The 25981-nt window shown below is 37.0% G+C and overlaps 1 protein-coding gene across 2 annotated transcripts in view; it reads right to left on the reverse strand.

The window, feature by feature from the left end:
• Positions 1-25981, reverse strand: part of ITPR2 (inositol 1,4,5-trisphosphate receptor type 2) — a 473043-nt gene that overhangs the window by 288377 nt on the left and 158685 nt on the right. For both annotated transcript variants that reach the window (XM_070620853.1, XM_070620852.1), the window contains exons 22-26: positions 13262-13455; positions 9621-9750; positions 7584-7641; positions 5976-6141; positions 4742-4915 (exon numbers count right to left, since the gene is read on the reverse strand). In XM_070620853.1, coding sequence (XP_070476954.1) covers positions 4742-4915; positions 5976-6141; positions 7584-7641; positions 9621-9750; positions 13262-13455 — 722 coding nt within the window. The remainder of the gene's footprint in view (positions 1-4741; positions 4916-5975; positions 6142-7583; positions 7642-9620; positions 9751-13261; positions 13456-25981) is intronic.

A 25981-nucleotide genomic window follows, 5' to 3' on the forward strand; every position in this document is an offset into this window, starting at 1 on the left:
TTGTTGAGGTAGACCTGTATTGCTACAAAATTCCCTCTTATAATTGCTTTTGCTGTATCCCATAGATTTTGGCTTATTGTATTTTCATTTTCATTTATCTCCAGGTATTTTTTTATTTCTCCTTTGATTTCTTCATTGGCCCAAATCGTTGTTCAGTAGCATTGTGTTTAATCTCTATATCTTTGTGGCTTTTCTGATTTTCTTCCTGTAGTTGATTTCCAGTTTCATACCTCTGTGGTCAGAAAAGATGCCTGGTATTATTTCAATCTTCTTAAATTTATTGATACTTGTTTTGTGGCTTAATATGTGATCAATCCTGGAGAATGTTCCATGTGCATTTGAAAAGAATGTGTATTCTGCCTGTTTTGGATGGAATGTTCTATATATATCCACTAAGTCCATCTGGTCAAATGTGTCATTTAAGGCCAATGTTTCCTTATTGATCTTCTGTCTCGATGATCTATCCATTGGTGTAAGTGGAGTGTTAAAGTCCTCTACTCTTATTGTGTTACTGTCTATTTCTCCTTTTATGTCTGTTAATAATTGCTTTATATATTTAGGTGCTCCTATGTTGGGTGCATAGATATTTCTAAGTGTTATTTCCTCTTGTTGGATTGTTCCCTTCATGATTATGTAGTGCCCTTCTCTGTCTCGTTACAGTTTTTGTTTTAAAGTCTATTTTGTCTGATATAAGTATTATTACCCCAGCTTTCTTTTCCTTGCCATTTTCATAGAGTATCTTTTTCCATCCCTTCACTTTCAGTTTGTGAGTGTTTTTAGGTCTGAAGTGTGTCTCTTGTATGCAGCATATATATGGGTCTTGTTTTATTATCCAATCTGCCACCCTATGACTTTTGACTGGAGCATTTAGTCCACTGACATTTAAAGAGGCTATTGATAAATATATACTTATTGCCATTTTGTTGGAAAAGTAACAATCTTGATATACACATAAACTGCATTTAATTGAAGTCAATAACAATTTATGGTTAAAAAAAAGGAAACTAGGAATAGAAAGGAATTTCTTCAATTGATAAAGAGTATCAAAAAGTGTACAACAAACATTATGTTCACTAGTGAAATATTAAGATCATTTCCTTTAAAATCAGAAGCAAGACAAAGATGTCCATCATCACCACATCTATCCAACATTGTACTGGAAAATCTTCCCAACACTATAAACCAAGAAAAAAAGAAAGAATAGATAAAAGATTGTCTTCATCATCATATTTTTAACCTTAGTAGTAGGTATACATGAATTGGTTGGACCTAACTACCTACCCATACAGAATTTAGCTTAATCTGAACTGGAATAGGAAGTGAAATGACCAATAAACATATAAAAATATGCTCAACCTCACAAGTAATTCAGGAAATTAAAATCCCAACAGAGATAATATATAAAACACACCCAATTATCAAAAATGGAAAAGTGAGAAAACCAGCAGTCATAAGGCTGGGGAGCTACGAGAAGTCTCATATGCTGCTGAACTGAGTGCCACTTGGTTTTTAGAAGACAACAGGCATTATTGGGTAAAAGTGAATACCCTAGATGTTTTTCACACAAATGTATACCCTGAAGAATCACTTAAACTTGTGCATCAGGTGACCTACAAAAGTTTTTAAGGTAGCATTGCTTTTGGTAGCAAATTTTCTTTTAAAATACTAGAACTGTAAAGAATGAAAATGTCTGTCTACAATTAATTAGATAAACATGTGCATTCAATGTAATATATATTAGAGAAAAATGAATGCATTGCAGCTATACATCAATAAGGATGGAAGACAAAAACATATATAAAACAGACTAAATGAAATATTTTTCATATATTTCTTATGTTTTAGAAATACAGACACCATTAAGAAAAGCAAGAAAATTACTAACATAAACTCATGATAGTGGTTTTCTCTGGGACACAGGGAGGCACCACAGGAACTTCTCAATGGAAATACTCTATTTCTCATGCTGTATGCACATTATTTTCAATAGGATGTGCTACATCAGGAGGTAGTGAATTTTCCATCATGGAAGTTTATTTTGTTTTAAGAAATATCTCACTTAGGTGAGCTACTTAGAGAGAAGATAAATATCACATAGGAATTGGACTTGATAGCCCTACAAGTATCTTTTAACTCTAAGATTTCATAATTCCAGATCCATCATAGTAAACAGCACAATATGTTTCACATAAGAAACAATAATAACCATAATAAACATTCACTGACTGCTGACTTTGGCAGACACTGTTGGTTGTAACCAACATTCTTTCTTCGTTCTTCCTTGCTAGCAGATTCTGATTTTGTTCTGCCATCTTTCTTTCTCCCATGTAACTTAGCGGAGGGTATCCTAGCTTGAGGACCATCTTTTATTTAGCCTAAACAAATCATATAGTCATTGGTTTAGAGGTAAATATGTGGCCTTGCTTTGGCCAAGGAGATACAAGACAGAATCTACTGAGGGATGCCTGGAAAAGGTATTCTTTATCCCAAACATCAGGGGACCAGAAAGGCATAGATATTCTTTCTTAGTGGTGTTATGCAGAGGTATGATGTCCAGAATGCTGCTGTCATGACGCCACCACGAGAAAGATCAGTCTCAGAATTAAATCCATTGGTCCATGATGACCGCATTGAGACAATAAATTAATTAAAGCTGGAGCCTTACTTCTTGACTTGTATGTAAATAGTATGTCACCTTATTGCTTATATTCTCCCACTGAAGCCATAGTAACTGACATGACAGAGTTTGATCACTTAATTTTCACAGTAATCCTATGAGCTAAGTTACTATTATTATGTCCATGGAACAGACAATAAAAATAAAACTTAGAGAATTAAAATAAGTGACCTAAAGTCACACATATGCTTAATGGCAAATTCTGCAGTGTCTGACTCCAAAACCCATGCTCTTAACACCCTATCCATTCAAGGCCATCTTCCTGTGGCTGTGAGGGGTGAAAAGAAAATCCCAATAGATATGAGTGTTCCATTGTCTAGTGACATGCTTTTAAGGTGTGATCAGTGGTGGTGGCAGCAGTAGTGTTGGCAGCAGCTAAAGCAGCTTCTCGCCCTCTGAATTGCAGTTATGATTGTTTGACCTTGAAATCAATAGTCCAGGGGCAGCCTCCAAACTGTACTCCTCTAGACTTTCCAAAAATTTAATTCCTTATATTAAATCACTTCCTGCTTGAAGCCCCTAAAATTACCATTTCCTGAACTGATAAATCTTGAACTCAACAAATAAATAAATAAATAAGTAAATTCCACCTTCATTGGCTTCTATTCATCTGAAGTCCCCAGAAAAATAGTTTTATAACCCATATTAACGCAGTTTTGTCTTTAAGACATCCTCAGTCAGACGACCTATGCATCTTCTTTCTTACGTCAATGCAAACTGTTTATTAAACTGCCCAGAGGATGCCCTGGGTATACACTATGATACAAGTTCTTTTCTCCACTTTCTCTCAGTGACTCAGAACTTGAACTGTAGACTGGTGACTAACATTCTTCATGGAACATCTCATCTATATTCTTAGGTGATTTTTTTTTTTTTTTGCAAACTTTTACAAAGAGCATAATGCATTTTCCTCAGGTTTAGAGCTATTCTCTATTTTTAAAAAAATGAAATGTTCTGAAAGGGGAAGCAACATTATATTCATTCTCTAAAATATGTGCAAATATGTATTTGCAAAAAGAAGAGGTATTCTAAACTTGTGAAGGCATAATATATCTCTTAATATGTTTAAATATTCTATCAGAAAGTGCAATCTTACATTAAAAAGCCTGGAACTTATCAACAAAAAGATCTGAGTTAGAAAGAGTAAGTAAAAGATTTTGCATAGATTAGTATTAATTACTCCTGAGATAAGTAGAAGCAGTAAGCCACCAGTTGAACTTCCCTTTGGAACTTTTCAGCATTTTGGTGACTAATTATCTCCTACTCTATCATCACCCTCCACTACAAAATATTCTGGGCATTCCAACAAAGAGAACAGCTCAGGTAGGTAAACCCCTCTAATAGTCCACATTCCTGCAGATTAAAAAACAACTGAATAAAACACTAGATACACATTTAAGTAACTTAATATATTATCAATTACAACGTTGGCACTGGTCTGCTTATCTAAGTATTACCACTAAAACACTGCTTAAAAATTTTTAAATGGTTATTTACTATTTAGTGAAATGGAAAACAGCAACTAATTAACCCACTGAAAACTAAAACCAATATAACGGAAGACTTATGATGACCATCTTACCATTCTTTAGATCAAACAGAGATTTCTGGTATTTTCATACTGCAATAAAGTATATTGTCCTTCCATTTAGGTATTTTTAAATATTGTATAAGTATGTGCAATAATGAAAGGAATGATTTACAGGTTGGCAATACAAAGCACAGTGAAGGGTGACAAGAAAAATTCACTTCTTTTTACAGGTCTAGGCTTAGGACCCATTCCTTTTTTCTCCATTTCTCTGCCTCTTATTGTCCTGATTCCTAGATTATAGGATTTGCAGTAGAAAGGAGAAAGAGTGAAAAAGTAGGTAGATGAGGGAAGAAGTGGCAGCAATTGACAAGAATAACCAAAGTACAGGTTTATGGAGTTGATTGACTTGACGACTGAAAATTTTATGCCGGTGACTCAGAACAAAACTTTTCTTTATAAACAATTTTGACTGTAGTGCACATGATTTAAAAGTTATTGTTTGGATTACTTCAAAATAGATCTTGAAAACAAACCTCAATTGGCTCTTCACCACCTTTTACTTGATTTTCACCCATTTCTCCATTCTCATAGTTGCTGCTCTTCTCAACCCATAACTCAGATTTCTCTACAGTTAGTCGAAGCTGGTCTAGATCTGCCTTGATTTGCTTGTAGTTATCTACATCTTGATTGGACACCAACAACTGCACCTGAAAACAGAAGAATTTCAATCCTTAACTTACTTTCCGAACTTGCTGTATTACTATTTCATTTATGTCTAAAATCCCAAGTATTTTAACATACCTGTCTCTTAGTTGCAGTTTAATATTTCTAGAATGTTTATTAATATTTTAGATGTAAATTGACCATGAAAATTTACCTGGAAGTACTGTGAACTCCACACAATATATTCATATGCCATGAAGAACTATTTTTTTAAAAAAAGTAAGCCTTAGCAAAGCTTTTCAAAGCGCTAAAGAGTAATTTAAAATAAAAGATACCCTAACTCTAATATCACTGCTAAAGTTAATTTTTTCTGAGACTCTATCTGTTTGAAAAGAGGGAGAAACATAAAAATAAGTGGAAGAAAATTGTTGATAGTTTCAATCTAAACCATGATATAAACTTTTATTTTAATTTCTATATATGACATATACAAATATATGCATAATTATATGTATTTATATAATAGCCCTCTTAATTATTTCATATTTTTAACATATTCTTGGAAAACTTCCTAATGGAGACCAATGCCCTATTAAATAAAATAAATTTTAGTGCAATACATGTAAGCACTTAGGTATTCTTCATTAACAGCCTCAAGAACGACGTCTTATTCAAAGAAGACAAAGAAAAAGATTAGATCCTTAACAGTTCCTTTCTTTCGGATTTATACATTTTTCAATCACAAAACATTGATTTCAGCATTACTGCTTGTCCTACCCAAATTTACCAGTAAGATTTGGGATCAAAATAAGAGCAGCGGCAACAAAATTCCTAATATGGGTATTATCCCCTAGTGCCTTCCTAAATCTTACTGCCTGTCATTTACATTAAAGATACTAACTGAAAATCACTTGTGGGGAACTCTCTCTAAAGCAGATCATGTCTTGGCATAAGACAAGGCCATATCTGTCTTTAAAAATAGAAAGTGTCCCCAGGAAGAGCCGCACAGTCTCATTAACTCTGCAACCATGAAGTCAGGTTGCATGATATAAACAACATTTTCAGAGTTTCTGCTATGGAACCATCGAGGGCTACCAATCTTACCTGTTTAAATGCCTGTAAAACTTCTGCTCTCTGGCTGAAATGCTTGAACAGTAGCTGCAGGGCTCCTGACAGCAAAGGAGGGTAGTCATGCATGATCAGATGAATGAGGACTCGTAAAAACGTCCTGCCTCCTTCATCATCAAGTTGAACTGGATTTTTTTCCCTTCTGTAAAACCAAAAATAATCCTAAAATAACTTGTATTTACATAAAATCTACTCATAAATGGGTAAAATTGTGTATATGTTCTTAAAGCTGTATCACTTTTTTCCCAAAATGGAAAGTAAAAAGGAAGAAATTTTTTACTCTTTTCTTTCCTCACCTAACTGATAAGGAAACAAAGCACAAAGAAAAGCTTGTGTTTGTCCATAAAAGCAGAGTCACCCAACTGTCCCTGTCTGTCCAAGACCAAGGGGGTTCCCAGGATGAGGAACGTTTAGTGCTTGCTCTGGGAAAGTACCAGGCAAACCAGAATGAGTTGGTCTGCTCACCTAGGCATAGATAAAAACAAGAATCCAAATAAATCCAAAAGTGATTATTGAGGAGATATACTAGGTTGGATGTACACCAACGAGTGACTTTCTCCAGAGCCCTAGAGAACTCTCCAGGACAGGTGGTGAGGCGCTGGGGAAGGAGAGTGTGTGCGCACACACACACACACAACCATCACCAGAGCAGTCTTGTGTGTTTGGTACAGTCAAACTCTGAGCGAGATTCCACTGGACAAAAGGTCCATTTATCTTAAGGTGACAATCACACACTGGTTTATTCTCTCTTCTCAGGAATAATGAAATACTTGAATAGGAAAACACAACAGCAACAACAACACAACTGGCAAAACAATACAAAAACAAAGCTAAACCAAATGTTCGCTAGAGACAAAAATCCCTTCATTTTTTCTTGATTCTTCAATCTTGTTTGTCTCGTCAACCAAAGAAAATGCAACAAAAGGCTTAGTATAGAAGTTTGTTTAGGTTCTCATGACAAATGTGTAATAAAAATGAACCCTAGAAAATCAATAATTTGCAGCTTAGACATTTTATTTATTTATTTATTTTTACTTTTCATTTGACTGCTATTAGTTTCATTTCTGAAAAAGAAAGAAACTTAAAAACAATAACTGGCAGAGCTCCTGATACCAGAAAAGGGTAGTCATGCCAGAGGCATTTCGTTTTCTTTAACTATAGATATTTCCAATTGGCAGAAAATAGATTTATTTCTCACATATAAAGTTGAAGATAATGTTGAAAGAAGTTACTTTCTTGCCTCAAATTTCTCAGATTCAGGGAGGCAATGTTTTGTAAGATGCAGCGATATTCACATCAGGGCAGTTAAAAGGCAGTCGTGGGCTGTCATTATTTGAGGAAAGAAAAGCAAAGAATTCGGGGAAAAGTTCAATACACTGATGTCATCTCTCTTGTCCTTTTTTTACCTCACCTAAAGAAAAGCTATGCTTTCTCTTCTACAGTAAATGATCAGCTTCTCTTATGTTGGCAACAATAAAGGATCTAAAATTAAATAGATATAGGGAAGTGAACAATAACAAAGTATCAATAAAATTCTAAGTAAAATCTTATTCACAAGATAAAGATACACAAATGTTACTATACCTTCCAGCAAACATAGTTTCTGCCTGAGCTGCAATTTCATCTATATCAGGAACAATAGCTGCAAAGATAAATGGTAAAATCCATTCTTTACCTCATCATAATCGGGAGTCATGATATTTATATTAATATTAGCATGCCACCATGCCAATTTCTCTATGGCACCAAAAGTCAATTAACAGTTTAAAGAGTCACAATATGGTTCCACTTAGATATCAATATATTAAATTGACATTTACATTTTTAAATATATATTGCTATAGTCAAAGATATACTTAAAAGATCAGAAATCACCATTTACAACATTGCCTCATCTATATAAGCATGTATATAAATGCATCAACTACAAACACACACACATATACATACATACTACATACAATTTAAATGGGTGAGGCCGTGGAAGGATAATGTTTTTAAAAGAATCAAAACATACCTATAATGCACCCTGTTACTATATGGCACTTCCAAACATGGTCTTTCTACCTAAGCTTACTTCTAAAATTCCACCCCTTCTTCCTGTGGACAGGGTACTTAATTGTTTTTTTATGTGAACCAGTCGTTATTCTTCACCCATCCCCACCACTAACATTTTGAAGATACCTTTAAAATAACATGTTTAAATAATAAGTACACAAATTTCTCATATCCAAAGCATAGAAAGAAAACAGAGCAAGATATAAAAACAGAAAAAAAATTCTCCCAGAAAGCTCTCTCTTAGGAATACAACAAATGAAAGAGATCAGGTAAAATCAGAGAGAACTGGTTTTCTGGGGGTGCCCCTAGACTTTCCCTCTCGTCCTTTACTGACACTTAGAGCTCCTGTTTCCAGAAGTCTGGCTTCTGAGAGCCAATAATTTTTACGCTACTGTCAGTGCAACTGCCAACAAGACTTTCTGGTTCTGCTGCATCATTCCCGAAAATAGCCCTTTGGGGTTCTACACTTCTGGGAAGCATGAAAACAACACTGTTGCAAATGTACCAGAAGTGACTTCTCGCTTAGGCAAGCTGAACTCTGTAGAAGCATGCCATCTTTCGGATGGTGCCGAGTCAGACAAAGGGACATCTGGTGCAGCATCCATTCTAACTACACACTTACAAACGAAGACATTGTCCCTGTCGAAGTGACTGATGGACAAAGAAGAGAGTTCCTGACGTTGTCACAGTGGTTGCAGTTGGAAGAAAGTTCTATATCTGTGTACAAATCCTATCCCTGGAAGAAGAATTCTAACTGGCTAAATCTTTAATACGACATAGTTTCCAGCCTGCCATGACTGGCCTGATCTATCCAGAAAAATGGTAATTTTATATTTCTTAGATTTCATTAGGCACTTTCTATAAATCTTTACAATTATTTTCCTCTCTTTCATTGTTATGCTCCTTCACTCAAAGATAGAGTAGCTTCACTCCTATTCTTTTTAAGTGTGAAAATTGAAATATAGTTCCAGTTTATAACCCTGCAAAGCAAAAACACACACACACAAAAGAAAATGAACAACCACATTCAGAACTTTGGGGAATGCCATGTCTTTATTCCTGGGTTGGGCAATGCCTTCCTACAAAATAGCTTCCCTCTCAGCGGCTGCATATCCCACTGCTCTTTGACCCAGGCAGAAAAATTTTCCTTGGATTTTCACCAAAACGGCAGAACGCCTAAAAGATTCAGACTCTGGAGCTGGAGAGACCTCAGGGGGAATCCCCGCTCCACTACTTTCATGACCTTTAGCAACTTAAACCCCCCTGACCTTGGTTTTCTGATCTAAAAAATGGCACAGTAAACAGTACCTCTACCTCATGGAGTTGTGAAGAGTACAGAAGAAACTCTATTCAAAGGCCGTAGAACCAAGTAACAGCAAATATCTTCCCTGCCATTCTAGGCAAGTTATTTAATGCTCTGTCTCCGTTCCTTCATGTCATTTGTGGAGATTATTTCTACATTTTTGTCTCATAGAAACACCACTGTGTTTTAAATACAAAAGGTACTTTCAAGTTCTCAGGAAAATAAAATACAAAGAGTAAATATTGTCACAAAGGAGATACCTGATGGTAGTAACGTATCTGGAGAGCCATTGGCAGACGTTTCAGCATTTTCATTGTTCTCTCCGAATTCCTTCTTATATATCGACAACATATATGAGATCCTATAATCTAGTCTGACACTCAGGATAAACTACAAGAAACGTTAGAAACAACATAATTTTCTCTTAATAGCATAGTGTTTAAAAATACAATTCATTACCCGACACTAACAACAACAGAACTATCAACATTTCACATGAACTAGTTAGAACGGTTACTGGTCAACTCAACAGTCTAGTTTCATACGTGTTCATCGGTTAAAGACTAAGAAAAGTGATACATTTCCATTAGTGAATGTCAGTAAAATCCAAAAATAGTTTTCGGAAAGAAGAAAACTTGAGTCCCCATGATTCCTCTCTGGAATATTCCAAATAGAGGTATCCTATGGGTCTGGATGAAGAGGTAATAATGACATCATTTCATTGAGCACTTTGCAGAGTCTCCATTGGCTCTGGGAGGAGAATGCTGCAGCTGCGACCCTCATTCATGCACAGAAAGGCTGAGATTTCAGCTGCAATAGTGTGGATTCTGGCTAGACCACAATTAGTCCTGGATCTAGGCTACACAAGAGCAGCTGGAGTAATAACATCCAACTATATCATGGATTTGCCTCATTGATCCTTGTTTTCCTTGGGTTTGTGCTGTCCTTGTTCTCCGTAATTGATGCATTGACAGAGACTAAGTGCCAAGAAGGTTCCTGTCTGTGCTAGGCACTATGAAGAATGCAAGCACTTGAAGCCACTGCCCTCAAGAAGCCAATGATCCAGTTGGGAAAACAAAATGTAGCATTGTTAATGTAATTAGAAAATTATTGAGGGCTCAATTACGTGGTAGAGAATTCAGTGGAGATCAAAGAAGGAAAAAGTATGTGCTACAGATTTCTGAGTTGAGAAGGGAAACAACAGAGAATTGGTTTTACACAAGGCTGCCCTCCGTCTCAGTTTGCCTAAGATAAGCCTGGTTTAACCTTTTGTCCCAGCATAATTATCATCAGCGTTCCTTACACTCTCAAAAGAGTCTCATGTGGACAGTAAACAATAACAGTCGCACAAGTTTTAGAAAACCTGGTATGCCATGGTGCAATCTAACCTTCTCTCTCACTATGCCACTCTTGTATCACACCCCCCCTCCCCCCTCCCTCCCTCTCCCTCCCTCTCCCTCCCTCCCTTCCTCCTTCTGTTCCCTTTCTCTCATTCTCTCTCTCACGTCTCTGTTCCAACAGTACTGGATGGAACGTCTACAGTTTCTCTTGCCTCTTCACATTTGTCCAGTGTCCACTTGACCTTGAATATTCACCTCCTCCACCCCACAATAACCAGCTTTTGAGATATCCTCCAAGGTCCAGCTTAAATCCCCTTTTTAATGACGCTTTCCCTGGGTCCTCAGTCCAAACTAACTCTTCTCTTTTTTGCTCACCCAGCACACCATTTACCCCTACAGGTCAAAAGTTGAATCACTCGCTCTGTCTCTCTGTCTCTCTCTCCTCTGCTAGACCCCCATGCTCCTTATGGGCAGCACACATGCTCCATGTCAGCTATGTTCACTTAAGTTAAAGAAACATTTGTTATGCCAGGTACTGAGGTAGGGCCAAGGGTCCAAAAAAGGTGCCAAGGATATAAGACCTGCCTTTGAAGAGCATAGAAAGTAGAGGGAAAACGACACCAAAGAGGCTCTTTTATTAACATATGGTGAGTGCCGCAACACGTACTGGTTGACCTGATTCTAGTTAATAAGGGGATTTTTAAGCAGCAGACAGATCATGAGAAAAGGGGACTGAGAAAGGGCCGTTGGATTTGGGAGCTTTGAGCAGAAGGCTGGGAGCAGAGGATAGACGGCAGGTGCTTAAATATAATGGTTTTTTAAACCTCCGCAAAGAAAAAATTAATAAAACAAATTAATGACACACTTGTTAATTTTTAGTTAGAGATTAGCTCTCACAGAAGTGTATTTTATAAACATAACCAAAATTAAAACTTTCGTCCTCCAAAATATTTAATTGTGAAAAATAAATGGAAGGTAGAAGGAAAGGGGGAAAGAGAAGGACAAAAACAGAGGCAGAGAAAGAGAGCTGAGAGAGATCCAAAGACGGATAGAAGGGGATAATGAAAGAGAGAAATAAAGAGACTGAAAACAGCGAGAGATACGAAATGATGGGAAAAGGGAGGAAGACCCTGAGAGGAGGAATTGCTGGCAGGAAGCAGGAGACTTGTACAAGGAAAGTGGCTACCAAGAAATTCTTGAAGAGATCTTCTAAGAAAGAAACACATTCAACAGCAGCACCCAGGAACACAGACACAGTGAGTCAGACCCACACGCAGAGACATGAAAATCAGAGCGAAAATAGAGGTTCAACAAGAAACATAAAGAGGCCAAAAGAGGCAGCGAAAATGAGTCAGCCCTAAACTGCCCCACCATAGTAACTCCATCTCCTCGTGTTTTCAGCTGTGAGAGGTTGTTTTTTAAATGCTGCTTTTCTGTAACTGTGGGCTTAAATGGGGTCACGTATTTTAGAGGGTGTCCCATGGGGAGGAGGATGTTAAGCTGCGGGCTCATTAAATCCACAGGTCAGGTGATCACAACTTTTCTCAGTTTAAGAATAGGAAAACGAAGTGATTTTTTCAGGGTCATGAACGCAGTATTGGGAGGCCTGCCAATATTTCTCAGGATTCAGCCTTTGGAATTCCTGGAGGAACTGTGAAACCTTTTTCTGATTATAAATCTAATTACTTTAAAATAAAAAGGTACAGACCCTTCCAGGACTACTAACACACTTCGGGTAGCTCAGTCTACATTAAGTTATGAGGAAAGACTTAGTAAACTGTATCTAGAATCTTAATAGATCCTTGAAAATGCCAAGCTCCATTCTCCAAATCTGGAATAATGCTATAATTAAAGTATCATAAAACTACTTTCCAAACTTAAAAAAAAAAATGTTAAGAATTCATAGCTACAGTAATGAGAAATTTAGTCACTAAATCATTGGGCATGAAATAATAACTCTTCTTTAAATTCATAGAGCTAGGTATTAGACTAGGTTAATTTTAAAACATATATATAGTATCGCTAGCCCCTTGGAAACAAAAACACAAAGAGAGATAGTCACTAATATAAAATACCAAAACCAATTATTATCATTTCTGTTAATAGTAAATAAAATTTTATTTGACTTTCTTGCTACAATGGTAAACATAGATACATGGAATCATACATCCAATTCAATTAAAAATAGGAAAAGAATGATTAGAATTCAATCATTAACTTTGCCTGCTCTGAAATCCTTCTTAAATGAAGGTAAAATTAATCAGGGTCAATACTAAACAAGAAAATACGTAAGAAGGAGGTTTTGTCAGCCTCAAAGCACTCTACAATTGTTAGATATCATAATTAATACATTTAATGGGAATGAACAAATGTAATAAATATGTTAAATAGTGTCAGTGTGATGAGATTTCTTACCAGGCTTGTCATTAGCTTAAAAGAAGTAAAATTAGATCAAGAGCATTCCAGAACAGCTACACAGTGATTAGGAACAAAAAGTGCAAGAAGTTAAACCAATAAGCACAATTAGATATTTGTCACTTCACTTACATTATGCAACATACCTGCAAAATCTCAATAATCTTGAGTTTGGTGTCCATCACAGTCACGTCCTCGTGCTCTGTGGGGCTCCCTTGCTTGCTGGGGTGGATGCTGGGCTGAACATCAGGCACACTCATGGGGAAGATAGAACCTCTACTGAGCACCATCTGGGTCATCATCTCCCCCACTCCATGGATGGTTCTCATGACATTGTTTCCTGGCATGAGAAAAGTCCCTCAGTCAACACACACAACACCTGAAGAAACAGCTATACTATCCAGTTGGTCACAACCAGACTGAAAACATGATAGGAAAAGTATTAAAGATAGGAAAAAATAGTATCAGCACGGCTCTGGCTCTTTCCTTGCAGGTAAAGTTAAGATACTGCAGACATATTTCAAAATGGCGGATTTTAAAAACAAAAGTTTACTTTTCTCAGAAAATGCTTTCAAATGACATGCCAAGGGTGAGTTGTTAACTCTAATGACATCCAAATCAGGTCCTTATAGAACACAGTAAGTCCTAGCAATTATCACACCAGTAGGCTCTAACTTCTATAATAATGCAAAATAAAGGTTACTAATCTCTACAATAAAGTGAACTGCGAGGATACAGAGATTACATAAAAACATTTAAATGGTGACTAATGTCCTAATCTTACCCTCAAACCAAGGATTTTTTAGCTTTGCTTTTATAACGCTTATGAAAAGAGTTTGTGAGAAGGATTGCTACAACTTGATTTTAAGAAAAAGAAAGTCTTTTGTGGAGAAAAACCACATAACAACCAACACACTTCCCATTCCTTCATCCAGTTTGAATAGAAAACCATTATTCAAAATCCACAGAAAGCAATTAAGTTTGAGGTAATTACGCAAAGAAATTAGGGACAAACATGATCATTTTCAATGAGGCATCCTCCTCTTCTATGTCTTCTCTTGAGTTTGGCTTCTCATCATCTGTCCTCTAACAAAATTGCCGATGTACTCATTCCCTACACTGACCACGAGTTGCTGTACCAGTGGATCCTCCTGACACTGCCACAATTTACATTCTCCAGCCTGACTGTTATTTCTCACTTCTAAATTCCTACAACAAGCAAAAGATTCAAAAGAACAATTGTCTACTTTCCTTTCAGAACAGTGGTCTCTGCTTCGTGGGTGTTCATGGAGCTTTGCCTCAAACAAAGGCCTAGGAATCTGGCAAAGAATTTTCCTTTCCCAAAGTGTCTCAGGGTGTAAACCAAGAGAAAGGGAAATAGAAATAAGATGGGATGAGACAAAACTCTCAGTTCTAAGTGAAGAATATAAACTGTGGGAATACCTACAGGATTGAAAGACAAACAAAGAAAAGGAAAATATTTAAAAGATGACTCAAGAGCATCTTCATGGTCCTGTGCACAGACCACAACTACCACCAAGCCATTGGTAACCACTACTATATGTACATTGCGAAAGGTAAAATGCCTTTTAAAATTCATTATCTCATCCCTACGTGAAATTAGCATACATAAAAGAGGGTAGTACTCAAATAGTACATTCTTGAGTAGGCAGAGGAGAAAACATTTTTTCTAGAGTGGCGTCTTCCAGGCAGAAATTAATTTGGGTTTTCATCCTGAGAGTCTAGGACCTTTTATTACACTGCTGCTTGCATAATCCAAAAAAAAGGGGATAAGAAAAAAATATATACAAAAAGTAATTTCCAAGCCTGGACAAAGTCGAGACAAAGGATTTGAGAGCACCTCATTTTCTATCAGAATAACCTCGAGGCAGAATGCTTCATTGTCTGTAGTTCTCAAACAACCATAGCAGTTGAGTATTTCCAAATCCTTGCACTGTTTGCTACATGGACATCTGGTTGTTGGCAATAGTTTTGGGTCATCAGTGTTCAACCAGTATATTTATCGGAGTCTTGATTCGAGTATGTATATGTGTTAGCCTCCAGGAGATGCTTTCTCACCACTAACACAGAACAGGCTCCTTTGTTATTCTTACTCTTGATTCACACAGAAATCCTTGGCACCCACAGTGTCTGCGTCTTATTTAGATTTGCATGGAAAATAATCATTTAATCCAAATGATTATTACACAGAAAGTTAGCCCAGACAATTCTTTTCCCCAAATATAGGTCCTGTCACCAAGAAACTAAAATGGAGAGGCCAGAACCATAATAATACGTAACACATGTTGTCAATGACATGACAGGGTTCATTTCAGTTGTACCACATCCTTAGATGCCTGTGGTACGTGGTCGCCACAAAACTCCCCTACATCTCCATGTATGGCCAACTCAGAGGTCTCAAATTAAGAGATGCTATATTTTCTGGAATTGCTTGGTCGTGATGAGAAGTGCTTAACTTGTGAATTATTACACCTTGAAATACATAAGTCAAAGGCCACATAAATCACAGATATGCCAGGCTCTCAGTATCCACTTTTCCACAGAAAAATTTCTAATTCTAGACTTTATATAAGTCAGAGGGAATCAGTCCTCAACATTACAAAAGAAGAAATCTTACTATTCCTCTTCTCAACCATAATTAGTTAATACTACTAAAAAGGATTCAGTGAAAAGCCTACTGTATTATAATATAAACCCTCTGGACAAATTAACCCCTAGACATTCAGCTTTTCTATGTCTTTTATGTTAACCCAGCAACCAGAATTTGGATTTATGTATAAAGTATACTGAGACGCTTTAAAAAAAGGGGAGTCATTTTTGTTAAGTAGAAGTGTGAAGGAAGGAATTGCTTAGAAACAAAAGCAAATGGACTGTTCAGGTTCTTTCATTACATGACTGTAGAGATATTTTTACTAATCCTAATTCCCTCAAGAGAAAGTAAGACAGGTATACTAAATGCATTCTCGGAAAGGTGACTGGGAATGGAGTGGGAATACATTGCTTTTTCTCTTTGATGGTTTCCATGAGCCAAGCTTCATAACCTATTCCAGAGAAGTGGAAAGCAGTAAGAAATTTACATAACACTAAATTTGTGCTGACCATAATTTAATTTTTCCCTATTCAAAAGTCATTTCAAACATGGGTTCAACAATTAACGGTTATATGGATTTATAGAAGGTGTGAGAGATTTAATAGACTCTTACTTGACTGAAATTTATTTTACGTCCATTAGTGTTTTCTTTTCTTTAAAGTCATCTTTATCTGTTATCTCTATGAGAAATACTTTTCTCCTATGAATACATAAGAATAAAGACAATAATTTGAATTTTCCAGTTGTTTAGATTTCAGATAAATAGACATTTCTAAAACCTTCTGAGCACTTATAAGACATGAGAGACGTACTTGATTAGAAAAGTACTGTGAATAATTGTTCACAGCAATTCACGTGTTCTGTGACTACTAAAGGCAGCTCAACGTTATATAGTAATACAGGCCAAAAGATGGATAATCCAAAAACCATCCTTGTTTCCCTGAAACATATTTTTATAGTTGGATTTGAATAAATGCATCTGCTGTTATAATAATTCATTTAAAACAGAAAAGACATGACTCAGGAAGTCTTCCTATTTCCCATCCCTGCTCCTTATAAACCTCTGCTTGCTGGAAAATGCCTACACTCTCCAGAACTAGAGCAGTTTTCTATTTCAGACATTCTCTGGAGCAGCGCTTCCTCCCAGCGTTTGAAGGTCTGGGTTATAGAAGGACTTTTCTGTATGCAAAGAAAACAAAAACATTAACATACGATCCAAGCCTCAGTGAAGCTAATGATATAAGCAGAGTGACGGCTAACAGTTACCAACCTGCATTAAATGGAAGATCAAGATTTAACACCCTATGAAGACAAGAGATGACCAGCTCTCCCACTTCCAAGTTAGATCACAGTATTTTGGATAGCTACATATCCAGTCCACATCAGGCTTTTACTCCAGCCATATGCTGGACCTGGAGGGAACTTTCTATTCCTCTGCCTGGAGATCTCTTACCCAGAGGGTCACTTGGCTTGCTGCCTCACTCCTTTCTAATTACTGGTGCTATGTCACCTCCTCGGACCTTTTCTGGCCACCCTCTCTAAAGAAGGACTGCCATCACTCTGGATCTATGCTCCTGCTTTACATGTCAGGCATGGCATTAGCACCATCTCACATCATATTTATATTTGTTTATGTGTTTATTGTATGCCCCCTCATAACAAACAAACAAGCAAAAGAACATGAGCTCCATGAAGACAGTGATTCTGCCTGGTGTACTGCTCTATCTCCAACAGCTGGAATAGTGCCTGACACACAGTAGCCATTCAATAAATGTTAGATTAATGCATGAAGAAAAGAAAAAAAGATTGAATGAACAAATGAATTATTAAATATAAAAATAACTTTTTTATAAGGCTCATATAAAAAAGTGGGTATCATTACATTATAGGTACATACTCCACCTTTTAGCAAGATGAGTTTTTGCTTGTTTTCCTTTAAACTTTTCTAATTTTCTACTTTTTTTCAAAAAGCATATACAATTTCACATTACTTAAAAACAAGAAAAGAAAAATTAATAAAATAGATACCAATGAGATAAAGGGAAATCATAGAATCTGCCTTTATCAAGGGCATATCACATCCCATGTAGTCTGCAAGGCCACATATACCCTTCATGGCAGGGGAGGGAGCTGGGGGACCCATCACACTGGACACAGCCAGAAAGCGGCAGATCTCAGATTCAGGTCAACTGACGTCAACGTGCATCTTTTTCCCCACACCGTGTTGCTTCACTAATAGACCATCACCTTACAGTTTCCAAAGATTTTAAACTAGAACACAGACAACCTAGCAAATGCAGAAAGAAAATATTCTAACTAAAAATGTGTACTGCAAACGTGGAATTACTTATTAATCACATAAGGAATTTCTCACCTTATTCTCAAGTGATCTTATCCAACCATTTCTTATTATATAATAGGCCACACACTACTTACGGCACTTTGTTTACATCATACAACTTAATTCTAAGAGCAGCCCTTGTTCAGAAAGTATTTATTAAGTACCTAATGGTCATCTGGCTCTCTATTAGAGACCTCAGAGGTGGCAGGATACAAAAGAAGTAGAAGAATTTACAATATGGCTGGGAAAACATAAAACATGTCCCCCCAAAATTTAAGAACAAATACAAAGCAGAAGAGATGATAATAGTACAGCATGGGCAGTATATAAAACTGCTTAGGAAATTTTTTTTAATTGGGAAAGTTATCTTAGGGTGAGGAGAATGAAGGGCAGCTTCACCAAAGAGATTCAACTTTGAACTAGACTTTGAATGGAATGAAGGATTTATATTAGAGTAATGTGATCTTTTTCAAGTCACTTCACCATCCAATGTTCAGAATCTTAATCCTAATAAAATACATCCCAATTTCTTGTGAGAATAAAATTACATAATATGTGCAAAAAGGTCATGAAGAATAAAAAGTACCATAAAATGATAAGGTATTAATTCAAAATGAAAAGTGGAGAACATGTGGCTGCTTTCACTACACCTCTGAAAAACAACTCTTCTCCATTTCATCATGTTCTATTATAGTGGTTACCACCTTACTAATGAATGTGTGGTTCCATCACATAATCATAGCTTATAATCTCTTACACTGTGGCATGATTGACACACAACACCGCCTCTAAAAGGAGAAGTCCTTTAGAAGAGTGGTTTATAAAGAATACTTAATGGACAAATAAACACTCACTGAATACAGTGTGATGATAATCCATTTTCAGATTCCAAGTTTCTAAGAGCTTAGAAATAGAACAAAGCAAAATCTATTAAAAACATATTACTAAAATATAGTAATGTTATTATCCATCTTTTTTGAATATCAAGTAGACTGCTTAGAAGAAAATTATTTCCCATCCCACACCCTAAAGAAGTGCTGTTCAAAGGACGAACTGAAAAAGCAATTCATACAAAACAGCGGTTGAGTTCTACATCTTATTTTGGATTTCATCACTGTCAAATCCTGACAGTCATTTCAATATTCCAAACCTCAAGATTTTAATTTGCAAAACTGATCTTTAATTCTTAACAGTTAATAGTCCAAGCAATAAATGAATTTCCATACTATTTCTATAATTGAGATGTAATTTAAATACAGTGAAATGCACAGATCTTACATGAAAGATTTCAGTAGTTTTGACAAGGAAGGGTATACGCCCATATAAACCACAGGTCATCCAGATACTGAACATCTCCGTTACCCCAGAAAACCTCCTTTGTGCCCTTTCCCAGTTAATCCTCTCTACACTCTCCCTCACCAGCACCACCAAAAGCAACCACTCTAATGATTTATCATACCATAGGTATATACATTGAAGATGGTACAGTTTCATAGGTATGATTTTAGTTTAAGGATTATAGCCAAAGAGTACTAGTAAACCAATCACTGTTAAAGCACAGAAAGGCCTCTAGTTCTTTACTACTCTGTTGTTGCCTTGAGCAGGTAAGTATTTTTGTCAGTGATTCGTGAAGTCAGAGATAGCATGTTTCTCAAGTGCAATGATAACATGAAACAAAGAAGGATAACTAACATAGTGAATAACTCCATCAAATCCCAAACTACATTAAGAGGCTGAAAAGCAACGAGTTAAATCCAACGCGGTAAAATCAAAATATAAAATGCCCTGCACTCAGGTCCAAATAAAATCAACTTAAGTATATGATGGGGGAAATGTGATGGAACAGAGCACAAATTAGAACTTTAGTTGTGTTCAAGTTCAGTAGGAATCAATATGTCATCATTACCAAAAACACTCATTTTCATCTAGATGGCATTACAAAAGTAAAGTGTTCAGAATGAATGAGAAAATAATTGTCCTTGCCTCTGTGCTGGTCAGACCAGTGATCAATGATATTGGAATCATAAGAGGAACTGCAGATGACTACACAGAGAAGAGGAGACACTTAGGTGACACAATGGCCATTTTCAAACAGAGAAAGACTGACATGTGGAAGTGATGTCAGATTTCAACTTGGCTCCAGAAAACAAAAGTAGGCTGCTTGTTGGAAGTTAGAGGGAAGTATATTTAGGATAACATAACAAAAAAGACCTAAAAGTTGGAGATGTTGGAAATAGAAAGATCTGCCTTTTGCAGCAATAAAATCTTGGTCACTCAGGTGTTCAAGGAGATCACAGATGACCATCTGTAATGGGTTTTATACGAAGATCTGAACTTCATATATTGTGTAGATGATTTCTACAGCCCCTTTATAGGCTAACATTCTATAAATCTATGTTTGGGTTCCAATATCCAATAATGTGCTTTACTGTAGGTCACTGGTAGACTCTCTTGACCAGCAATTGTGAGAACTGGGGAACCTATCTCAGTGTATTCAGACTTTGAGGCATCAGATTCTGAGGCTCAAACAGTATTTATAATTAAAGGAAATAATTGGAGTAGAGAGAAGGTGAGGAAAACATGGTCCTCTTTAGTCGTTCTCAGTATTTGTGAAGTCATCCTAGGTAATGATTCTGCCCTAGTAACTCAATGTGGTAATGTTAGTAGCTCTTCCTGGACGCCAGGAATCATTCATACCTAGTTCCTCCTAGGTAACTCTCCAAGTTTCAGAGTCCCCTTAGAGCTTAAAGATAACATGAAACAAGAATAAATTCCACACCAAATTGTGGAAGGTGCTTCACCCACTGTATGGCTGATGCCTTTGGGAAACCAAAACCCAAAAACTACAGATGATGCCTTTGTTTCTGACACATGCCACAGAAACACAGACAAACCTAGATTCAGAGTTTTCTGCCTCTACTGAGTCAAATCAATTACAAAGTATAACAAAAATAATTTTATGAATTATAACTTTATGTGAATAACCCAGGACTGAGAGAACTATAAAGAAGTAATAGAGTTACTTTGTGACTTAGTGTAATATAAATTATGCATGCATCATCTCATTAAATCCTGAAATTTATTAACCTACACAGTTAACAAATGCATATTTGAATCATATTACTTCTATTAAGATGGTGCACCAGAGATCACTGAAAAGGTATAGTATTAATCACTAAAATTGCTAAAATAAAATTGCAGGAACAAAATACCAGCAAGCATTTTAACATAAACTGGCATCTCCATTCATCGGAAGTTTGGAAAGCCAAACTATAAGTTCCTAAGTAATAAAAGAAAAACAATCATATATTTGGAATGTCATGGTCTAGAAAAATATTTTTATGATTCAAATGCATACATATTTATATAAAACATGTAATTTACATACATTCATCAAATGCATTTTACTCAATAGATATTTCTGAAAGCCAAGTATGTATCTAATAGTATATTAGGCAAGGTATGAGTCAGGTATAAAACCAGAAAGAGAATCTATTTTCATAGCTTTTCTCCTCGCTTTGATTCTCTCAGTCAATAAACTTGAATTTTTATTATTGAATTATCTAGGTAGTAACTCTAAGAGTCACAGAGCCTTTTGTAAGTCTACTAGGAAAAACATAAAAAATAACTACAAAATTAACAAAAGAAGACACAAATATATATTTGGAATATTAAGGGCTCTAAATATTTTTCTCTTTCAAATGCATGCATATTTATATAAGGCATGTCACTTACATTCACCCTAATGAAAAGCAAGTTATAAAAGTATATATGAGATACAGAAGTAGCTCATAAAACAGTGGCTACGAGGACAAAATTGTTCAGTATTACAGGGAGAACAGCAAGAGACAGAGCTAGAGGCTTATAATACATACTATGAAGACTCTTGGTCACCAACTTAAGGAACTGCGTTGTTATTCTCTAGAGTTGATGAGAACTAGTAAAAGAAGCAGAGTATATGATTTAGAAGGATCCTTATGTTGGAACGTGGAGAAAGAGCTAAAAACAGAGTCAGGGAGATCAGGCAGAAATCTATTGCAAGGAGTGAAGAAGAACATTCAGCTTCAAGAGATATTTAAGTGGTGAAACTTTTAAGACTTGTGATTGAAACTTTGTTTCTAAGACAAGCCAAATAACCATTCATGAAGGGGTGATTCTTTGTTAAAAAAAATTGGGGGCGGGGGGAGGGGCCTGCCCGGTGGCCCAGCGTTGGGTTCACATGTTCCCTTCAGCGACCTGGGTTCACCGGTTCAGATGCCAGGCTCTGACCTCCGCACTCCTTGGCAAGCCATGCTGTGGTAGGCGTCCCACAGATAATGTAGAAGATGGACACAGATGTTGGCTCAGGGCTGAGCTTCCTCAAAAAAAGAAATTTTTTTTTTATCTGACTTGTAAAATCACTTCAAGTTAAATCGAAACTTTTTAGTAAACACCTACTGCTTTGCACTAACTCTTCTTGGGAAATATTTAAAAAGTAGAAAATAGGTCCCTGGAGATGAGGAAGTCATATACATAGAATGCAGTATGATAACGGCAGAAAGAATATCGACTGTAGGGCTGTAGGTATTTTGGTAAAGAAGTAGAGAAAAAGAAAAGAAACCTGAATTCAAAATTTGGCTCAGCAACTACAAGCTGCATGGTCTTAGGCAAAGTATTTAATCTTCCTAAGAGGCTGTTTTCTGGGCAAAATAGTAACCATAATACCTCACTTGCTGGATTGTGATAAGGATTAACGATGAAAATATGCAAAAGATCTAGAGGTGTGCTAAAAGGATTAACAATAAAAATATGCAAAAGATCTAGAGGTGTGCTAGGTATTGAATGTGAATAATAGATACATTTTATATCGTATTCTTTTGCCAAATGTGTGGCCTGGTGCATGTTTAGAAACTCAGTCTGAAGTAGACATATTACATAATTATGCTCTGCCTATTTTTATATATGTATTTGACTTTAAAAAGGAACATGATCTAGTGTAGATCATGTGTTTGAGACCTTGATATAGAAAGAGAAGATCATGCCCAGAGTTGGGGGGAAAAGTCTTCTTAGGCACCATTGACAACTAAGAGAAAACTTGACAGTTACGTAGGGATCTCTTCTAAAACTTATAAAAGCTTAAGCATAAAAAAATAAATAATAGTGTAAAAGACATTAAACATCAAGCCAGAAAGGACTTAGAGGTGCAGACAACATAGCACAAAGCTGGTGGGAGAACCAGACTAAGATGATCAGAACATCACAGAAATGTTCCTTAACATCTGAAGAAGAGGATTCCAGAAAAGACCTGCTGCCCAAAACCTGTTTCTGATGCCAGTGATTCTGGGGCATTTGGAAGTAGGTAGCTTCTAGAATTTTTTTTTTCACATATAGAACTTTGTTATGCATTCAAATGTTTTAAAGTCATTTCTATTTTTCTCCCTAGTCTCTATTTCCTATGAGATCTTAAGCTTTGTTTACAGTTTTTTCAATCATGGTATTTTTCTGGAAGTTCCCTATGGTGGATGCTGCAAACTTCCCTCTGGTGGATGCTGCGATGGCCCTGCTCAGATTCTCTTTCACAAATGAAGGATTTTTGCCTCAGTTGCTGGGAGTGCTACTTGGATGACAGCCCTCAAATGTCAGTCCCCTGTGGGGATTGACTAGTCTGCTGAGTGTGCAGACTTGTCTGCAGTCTTGCCTCAAGCAAGGCCACTCACCCACTCCAGGGCAGCCTGGGGGACATAAAGGTTCAGCCCGCTCACCCAATGGGAGACAACTCTGAAGGGACAGCTTCACTTCAGATGCTTCCACGAAGATTGCATCCCAACCCAATTTCTCCCTTTGCCCATTCCTGCTCCTTTCCCTACCATTCCACTGGTGTTGGTCCTAAGAGCTCTCCCTAACAAACTTCCTTTGGGCTAACCTGTCTCAGAGTCTGTTTCCCAGGGAACTGAACCTGGAATAAGTAATTCTAGAGCTGCTGGAAGATTGTCGTCATTGTTATTTAAAAATCAATGGAAGAGGTCACCCGGTAGCATAGCGGTTAAGTTCACATGTTCCGCTTCAGCAGCCCAGGATTCACCAGTTCGGATCCCGGGTGCAGACCTACACACCACTTGTCAAACCATGCTGTGCCAGGCGTCCCACATATAAAGTGGAGGAAGATGGGAACGGATGTTAGCTCAGGGCCAGTCTTCCTCAGCAAAAAGAGGAGGATTGGTGGCCGATGTTAGCTCCAGGCTAATCTTCCTCAAAAAAAAAAAAGAAAAAATCAGTGGAAGAATCTCAAGGCATTATGAAAAGAACATGCTCCTCTGACACAGCGCACACATACACTAAGGGACAAGAGAAAACCTATCACTGTGGATAGGATTGCACACATGTCCTTGCCTCTTCTTTGAGTCTAAAGCTTCCTTTGCTAGAAGTATCTGTTTTGGATAGCGAGAAGGTGCAGGCAGAAGGGAAGAGCATATGGGAAGTAGGTAGGTGTGAGGAGTAAGACATATAGTGAAGACCAGACAGTTCTGCCTGAAGCAAAGGGACATCTCTGAAAGCAGAGATGAGAGAGGACAGAGAGAAGAATACGGCCATCTAAAGGAGAATGTGGAGAGGCAAAATGGTGGTGGGGAAAATTAAGTCCAGAAATCAATGAACAAGATTTTCAAATGATGACTGCTAATTGTGGGTCTTCCCCTTGCAAGTAAACCTTGCCGACACTTCTGAACACTGTGGACGCCACTGCATTCTTAAATCCTTCACAGAGACCCGAAAAGAGCTCAGTCAGACAAAAAATTCAAAGATGAAGGAACACTGCAGAGAGTTCTTAAAATGAAGCTGCCTTGTACCTTCCGTACTTGCTCTTCAGTTATGGTCCCTGTACCAAAGCTTGTTTCTGTTCTTTCTTATCCCACACCTCCACAACACCTCCTCAGAGCCCCACCTTGCATCCAGGTAAGTCCTTCTTGCTTGCTTGCTTGCTTGCTTGCTTTTTTTGTGACATTCGATGTTTTATTTTAAGTGAACCAAGGCTTCTGGTTTCAAGGCATTCTAGCTGATGTCTTTCCAATGAGCAATCTTAGCTATTAACCAGGAGATATGCTTCATGGATATTTGTTAAAAGGAGTGATTTGCAACACACATATTAAAAAGGATGCCAAGAGCGAATAAAAATTACATACGAATCTTTGAAGAATCACAGTTTTGAACTGAAAGAGACTGTAAAGATCACATTTAGACTAACCTCCTAATTTCACAGAGGAAGAAACTATTTTCTGGCAGACTTTTGGCCTGCAAATATTTTCTTCCTTTCCCACCCATGTAACAATATTAAAAAATGTCTCTGCTCCACCTCCCATCTCAATTTCCCTTCTCCTTTTTAATAGCAACTATGCTGCCAGAAAAAGCATTTCAAGGTGGATCATGTGAAATCTCTGCCAGGGCAAAAAAAAAAAAAAAAAAAAATTAAAGAAGCAGCTGATTCTTTGCCACTGGATGGAGAGTTAGCATGCCCTTACTCTCTTCCCCAAACCTTCTGGGGTAAGGGGTGCTCCTGGATATACATATATCCAAAGTGCCTCTCACTACCCTCCCTGCTTCTCTCTTCCCTATAAGGGTTGGGCCCACAGGGTTATAAGTCATCCCGTGCAGCTGGAATCTTTTTAGGGCAGAAAGATAATTTCAGGCTGTCAGGGTTACCTCTACCTTATTCTCTAAGACCAAAGGCACTTCGGCTCCTAACCTGGAACCTCTAAGGAAAGGAAATCCTAAAAGTAAGTGGAAGTTTCTATTGACTTTTTTTTAACTGATTTCCCATTTTCAACATTATAACATATAGGCCAACGAAAGTGATTATCTGATTACCGACTATAAACAGGCCCACATTTCTGGGAGTTGGATGGAAACACCTAAGAATCTGGAGCTGTGAAAAAGCAAAAT

The sequence above is a fragment of the Equus przewalskii genome, chromosome 5, assembly GCF_037783145.1.
Source record: "Equus przewalskii isolate Varuska chromosome 5, EquPr2, whole genome shotgun sequence".
NCBI classification, from domain to species: Eukaryota; Metazoa; Chordata; class Mammalia; order Perissodactyla; family Equidae; genus Equus; species Equus przewalskii.